The following is a 6845-nucleotide window of genomic DNA, read 5'->3' as shown; positions in this document are numbered from 1 at the left end:
TTTCGGAAAGTTTTATATAGAGGGAGATTCGTTCGAGGGATTAATTTAAAATTTTAATTAATTTCTTTTTTGATTTAAATACATTTATTTGTCTAATACGGCGCTAAACACAATCGTTTTAGCCTACATAAAATATCACAATATTGACTTATTCTTTTTTCTTACTATCGTTTATTGTAGTCGTTAATTCTATTTATTTTTTCTTAATTAATTATTTCTTAGTCAACGTTTCATTAGAAATTTCCTATAATTTACGACCTGCGAGGGGGTTTACAGGCATAATGAACTTTACAAATATTACATTTACAATTTTCTTTTTTATAAACGATATGATACTGGGTTTACACCAGTAATTATAATAATAAAAGTATATGTACAGATATGTTTGGATAAATATGTAAAAGTTATGATTATTATTATTCTTTTTTGTAAGACACAAAAAGCAAAATGGTTTTGTGCTTGAAATAAGATATTTTTTTTATATAACAACAATGATAAATGATATGGAAACGGATTGTTGCAGATCCTTTAGTATTATTGATGACTTTGACCTTGAAATGTATCTTTATATATATAATCTCTTATCCATCTTTACACAACAACATATAAATTACATTTATGTACACGTAGAGGCTTAAATCTATACATCATCGCAAACTACCGAGAAAAATTGTATCATCAAGGTTATAGCTAAATATCTGGTTGTCTTCAACATTAAAACCACACTGAATGTATCAATATAATTCGTTTCCGGTCTAAAAATTGAACCAACCCCACTCATTTAGTTTTCTTTTTCTCAATGGAAATCAATTAACACGAGAGAACAACATACGTTTTAAATAAACACGTTGCATGCTGCACCACCAGGTGGTTATCAAATGCAACATGTTCCGTTTATTTTTGAAGCGACATATTCCACAATTCAGAATTAAGACCAGTATTTAACTTAGAATGTGGTGGATTGTTGGAAACGATGTAAAGTCCACATTTCTTCTGCCCACATTAATTCTGTTACTAGATATTTAGGGGCAAAATAAGTGATATAAAGCATTTAGATTTTAAAATTTCTTGTAAATATTAAGTGTTGAAACGTGTAAGAACAAAAATAAGTCGGTTGGAATCACAATCTTGTTGAAAATAATAGATATTAAGATACTGAATTTGAAAATGATGGTGACCATAATGTTTTTAAATTGTTGCTAGATATTTAGGAGCAAAACGAAGTGAATTGACATCATTTTTAACTAAACCAATAGATATCCCGATGATGGAGCTTTAATTGAGTGATATGAACCATTGAAATTTTGAAATTTATTGCAAATATCAAGTTTTGAAGCGTGTAAGAGCAAAAATAAGTCGGTTGGAATCATAATCTTGTTGAAAATAATAGATATTAAGATACAGAATTTGAAAATGATGACCATAATGTTTTTAAATAGTTGCTGGATATTTAGGAGCAAAACGAAGTGAATTGGCATCATTTTTAGCTAAACCAATAGATATCCCGATGATGGAGCTTTAATTGAGTGATATGAATCATTGAAATTTTGAAATTTATTGCAAATATCAAGTTTTGAAGTGTGTAAGAGCAAAAATAAGTCGATTGGAATCATAATCTTGTTGAATATAATAGATATAAGATATTGAATTTGAAAATTATGTGACCATAAATTTTTTAAATTGTTGCTAGATATTTAGGAGCAAAACGAAGTAAATTGGCATCATTTTTAGCTAAACCAATAGATATCCTGATGATGGAGCTTTCATTGAGTGATATGCAGCATTGAAATTTTGAAATTTATTGTAAATATCAAGTTTTGAAGTGTGTAAAAGCAAAAATAAGTCGATTGGAATTATAATCTTGTTGAATATAATAGATATAAGATATTGAATATGAAAATGATGGTGACCATAAATTTTTTAAATTGTTACTAGATATTTAGGAGCAAAACGAAGTGAATTGGCATCATTTTTAACTAAACCAATAGATATCCCGATGATGGAGCTTTCATTGAGTGATATGAAGCATTGAAATTTTGAAATTTATTGCAAATATCAAGTTTTGAAGTGTGTAAGAGCAAAAATAAGTCGGTTGGAATCATAATCTTGTTGAAAATAATAGATATTAAGATACAGAATTTGAAAATGATGACCATAATGTTTTTAAATTGTTGCTAGATATTTAGGAGCAAAACGAAGTAAATTGGCATCATTTTTATCTAAACCAATAGATATCCCCATGATGGAGTTTTCATTGAGTGATATGAAATTTCTTGTAAATATCAACTTTGAAAATTATGATGACCATAAATTTTTAACTAAACCAATAGATGTCTCGATGATAGATCTTTCATTAAATAATTTTAAAAAAAATTTTTGGGAATTATTAATACAATCCATGTAGTTTCTAAATTGGCGATTTCTTCACTTTCACTTAACAAGCATCCCAGATATTTAAATATAATGCAGTCTATTGTTAATTTTTGTTGTTTTACTAAATCATGTTTTTTTTTAAGATTGTCTTTAAGAAATTCGTAAAAATTTTAACAATTATTAAAAAAGAAAATCTTCGACATAATTTTTTCTCCCATTCAGTTTTTTTTTATAAAGTTCACTTCTTGGACGGTGGTATATACAAAAGAAAAATTTGATATTTTCAACATCACTTTTTCAATTTTTTATTCACTTTTTAAACACAACTTTCAGGCAGTCGATTCGCCATCAATCTTTCTTTAATTGCGAGACCGTTTAATTCCATATCCGTTGTTCTTTGTAGAGTTGATGAGTTTCCGTTGCCCAGGCGAAGGTCTTTTGGCCTTGAATCCCTTGGAAATGTGCCCACCATCGCTACGGGATTATTATATTGGTGATACTAAAACAATAATTAAAATAAATTTAATAAAAAAAATATTATTTCGCAACAAATTTACCAATGAATCCATAACAGGTGCTGCAGCTGGACTAACCCATTGGGGTTGGGCAATACCGACTTGGGAATAACTACAGGAAGACGTCATTTTTGAAATGGGTAAAGTAGATGGGCCATTTCCCATTTGTCGATCACTTTCCCCATCGGGTGAACCATATTTAGCCGGAATTATATCGGGGTCTCTTTCGTCGGAAAGTTCTCTAGGTGATGCACTTCTTAGTAAAGGTTTTGTTGATGAAAGAGTGTGTTGAGTTGAACCGCCGATACTTTTTTGTTCCAAATTAACTTCGGGTGGTCCTTGATTTCTTCTCACTCGGATTATGATTAACATAACGATTGTTATAACAGTGAAAGCAGCTCCGAGAACGATCCCCAAAAGCGGTGAGATGGAAATGTCGCCGTCGCTGGCTGTAATAAAAACAACTACGAAGAGTTAACATGTTTTTTATGGACATGAGACTATAAATAAATAAATCGTTTCTTTGCGTTTATTCGTTTAAACGGAAACGAAACAAGAACTAATTACAAGTTGTATTTCGTTGCGTTACTTCAATGCAGTTGTTAAGTTGAAATCGATCGTTTTTATTGTAGTCACGCGATCTTCCAAAGAAGTACTTTAAGTTGTAAAAGTTCTTCAATACAAGAAAATTTAGATGTATATCGTATGGAAGGAATAGGATTATAAAGAGTGAATGGAATAAAATTTAAAAAATGAATATTTCAAAAGTAGAAAATATTATTGAGAGCGTGATCGGATTAGTGATAAAACTGTTGTGCAACTGCAGTAATCTGAATATGGTAGTTATCAGTGCAGTGCCAACGAGGATATCCACGGTTATTTTTTGTGCCGTTTCGCTTGTTCTGACTCGTTTTATAATCGCAAACCTGCACTCTACTGCCAGATGATAGCGCTACTACAACCGGCCGGGCAGCGTATTACTCATTTCCATTCGGTTCAGATTGGATCCAGTTGATGCAATCCATCGACTTCTATTTATGACTCTCTGTAACGGTTAAATTCAAAATCCGGTCACTTTCCATGGATATTAATCAACTTTTACAAACAAAAAAATAACATTTCGAAAAATTTGCATCACCCAATTTAGGTTTTAGATTCTCATAAAACAAATCTAAAAGGGAATATATTTCCGTAAAAGAAGAAACGTTCACACTTTACATAGTTTCAGATTTCCTTATAGAAATAAAGTATAATCTACGATGGAAGCGCCTCCTTTTGAATACCACTGGAATTTGTTCGCCTTCTCCAAAAATTTCTCCAGAACTAGTTTTGCAGTTACTTGCAGCAACTCTTGCAGCCTAGCGCTGAAACTTTGTGTCGAGTTTATTCTTTTCTCACTTTGCTGTACTTTCAACTCCGCCTGGAGAAAATGCCGGGTACCGTGTATAGTTTTGGTTTCGTTTTATCGCAAAAGTTGCTCATTCCATGAATTGACCAATTTATCAAGTAATTACAGAAAACGTAGAAAAGTTTCAAAAAAGTATTGTGAAATAGCTTTATTTTTAGATGAAACGGATAAATAATTTATATGTACCTACATGTTAACTGGCGAAGTTTTAAGTACTTCAGGCGATGTTGCCAACAAACTTCAAGGAAACATCATGAATAAAATGGAAGTCAAATGTAATAGTAAACACAGGGTTGTTTAAGTTCTATTAAGCAAAGTTAATCCTGTTAAATCTGATTTTTAAATCATAATAATTAAATTACTTTCATTAATTAACATATTCATTACAACTTATTGTAATTAATTTAAATTATATTTCCGAGTCGTAAAGTTTTAACATCAAACAGTTTATTTTCGAAATTGGAAGTACTTTTAAGGTTGGAAATAAAACAAGTTTACGTTGATTGTAAAACTGCAAATTGCATCACGAAAGTACTCCGAATTGAGTCATCCAATAATCCATCCGCATTCAAACGGTGAAACTACTTAATAAAAACAAAGTGAATTTCCTTTCAACGTATATTAATTTTTTTATGAACCAAGTAGCATTGGAATCAAAAAATGAGACATTGTAAACTACCTCAAAGGAGAGTGGAAATTGGAGTGCTCGAAATGTGATCTTTGATGGAGTGCTTCAAACACCTCAATGCGCAAATCGATATCGATACTTCAAAAAAAAAGTCTACAAACTTTTGTTAGATTCAACTAGATTTAATTATGATTTAAAAAGTAACTAAACTTAAAAAAGTTGTATCACAAAAACGAATTGAGATATCACCATGAAATAAGAAGCAAGTTATAGCAAATTTAATTAGCTTTTAATTTGTCAAATATCATTTCTTCGAATTTTCAAACTTTGGCGTAATGATTTTTTGAATACAACTCTGAAAAACCTAATCATTGTTGTTGGGGAAAAGTAACTAAACTTAAAAAAAATCGTATCTCAAAAACTATTTGAGATATCACCATTAAATAAGAAGCAATTTAAAGCAAAGTTATTTGGTTTTTAATGTGTCAATGATCATTTCTTCAAATCTTCAAACATTGGCGTTATGATTTTTTGAATACAACTCTGCATAAACTTAATTATTGATGTTGGGCAAAAAAATTGTACCTCAAAAACTAATCGAGATATCGCCATGAAATAAGAAGCAATTTAAAGCAAATTTAATTGGTTTTGAATGTGTCAAAGATCATTTCTTCAAATCTTCAAACTTTGGCGTTATGATTTTTTGAATACAACTCTAATCATTGTTGTTGGGGAAAAAGTAACTAAACTTAAAAAAATCGTATCTCAAAAACTAATTGAGATATCACCATGAAATAAGAAGCAATTTAAAGCAAAGTTATTTGGTTTTTAATGTGTCAATGATCATTTCTTCAAATCTTCAAACATTGGCGTTATGATTTTTTGAATACAACTCTGCGTTAACTTAATCATTGATGATGGGCAAAAAAATTGAATCTCAAAAACTAATTGAGATATCGCCATGAAATAAGAAGCAATTTAAAGCAAATTTATTTGGTTTTTAAGGTGTCAAAGATCATTTCTTCAAATCTTCAAACTTTGACGTTATGATTTTTTGAATACAACTCTGAAAAACCTAATCATTGTTGTTGGAGAAAATGTAACTAAACTCAAAAAAATCGTATCTCAAAAACTAATTGAGATATCACCATGAAATAAGAAGCAATTTAAAGCAAATTTATTTGGTTTTTAATTTGTCAAAGATCATTTCTTCAAATCTTCAAACTTTGGCGTTATGATTTTTTGAATACAACTCTAATCATTGTTGTTGGGGAAAAAGTAACTAAACTTAAAAAAATCGTATCTCAAAAACTAATTGAGATATCACCATGAAATAAGAAGCAATTTAAAGCAAATTTATTTCGTTTTTAATGTGTCAAAGAGATCATTTCTTCAAATCTTCAAACATTGGCGTTATGATTTTTTGAATACAACTCTGCATAAACTTAATTATTGATGATGGGCAAAAAAATTGTACCTCAAAAACTAATTGAGATATCGCCATGATATAAGAAGCAATTTAAAGTAAATTTAATTGGTTTTGAATGTGTTAAGGATCATTTCTTCAAATTTTCAAACTTTGGCGTTATGATTTTGTGAATAAAACTCTGCATAAACTTAATCATTGATGTTGGGCAAAAAAATTGTACCTCAAAAACTAATTGAGATATCGCCATGATATAAGAAGCAATTTAAAGTAAATTTAATTGATTTTGAATGTGTCAAAGATCATTTCTTCAAATCTTCAAACTTTGGCGTTATGATTTTTTGAATACAACTCTGAAAAACCTTAATCATTGTTGTTGGAGAAAATGTAACTAAACTTAAAAAAATCGTATTTCAAAAACTAATTGAGATATCACCATGAAATAAGAAGCAATTTAAAGCAAATTTATTTGGTTTTTAATGTGTCAAAGAACAT

General features: G+C 29.6%; 1 protein-coding gene across 1 annotated transcript in view; it reads right to left on the bottom strand.

Annotated features, from left to right (window-relative positions):
- Positions 1-2686: 2686 nt before the first annotated feature.
- The window catches only part of LOC111429548 (sidestep II), a gene marked incomplete at its 5' end in the record, with an annotated part of 126699 nt that continues 122540 nt past the window's right edge, over positions 2687-6845 (bottom strand). Inside the window, 2 exons of the mRNA XM_023065492.2 lie at positions 2687-2872; positions 2931-3337. Of these exons, the coding sequence (XP_022921260.2) occupies positions 2690-2872; positions 2931-3337 (590 nt within the window). The remainder of the gene's footprint in view (positions 2873-2930; positions 3338-6845) is intronic.

This window comes from Onthophagus taurus, chromosome 7 (assembly GCF_036711975.1).
Source record: "Onthophagus taurus isolate NC chromosome 7, IU_Otau_3.0, whole genome shotgun sequence".
Taxonomy (NCBI): domain Eukaryota; kingdom Metazoa; phylum Arthropoda; class Insecta; order Coleoptera; family Scarabaeidae; genus Onthophagus; species Onthophagus taurus.
The sequence above is the reverse complement of the archived record's forward strand: the minus strand, read 5'-3'. Positions and strand labels throughout refer to the sequence as shown.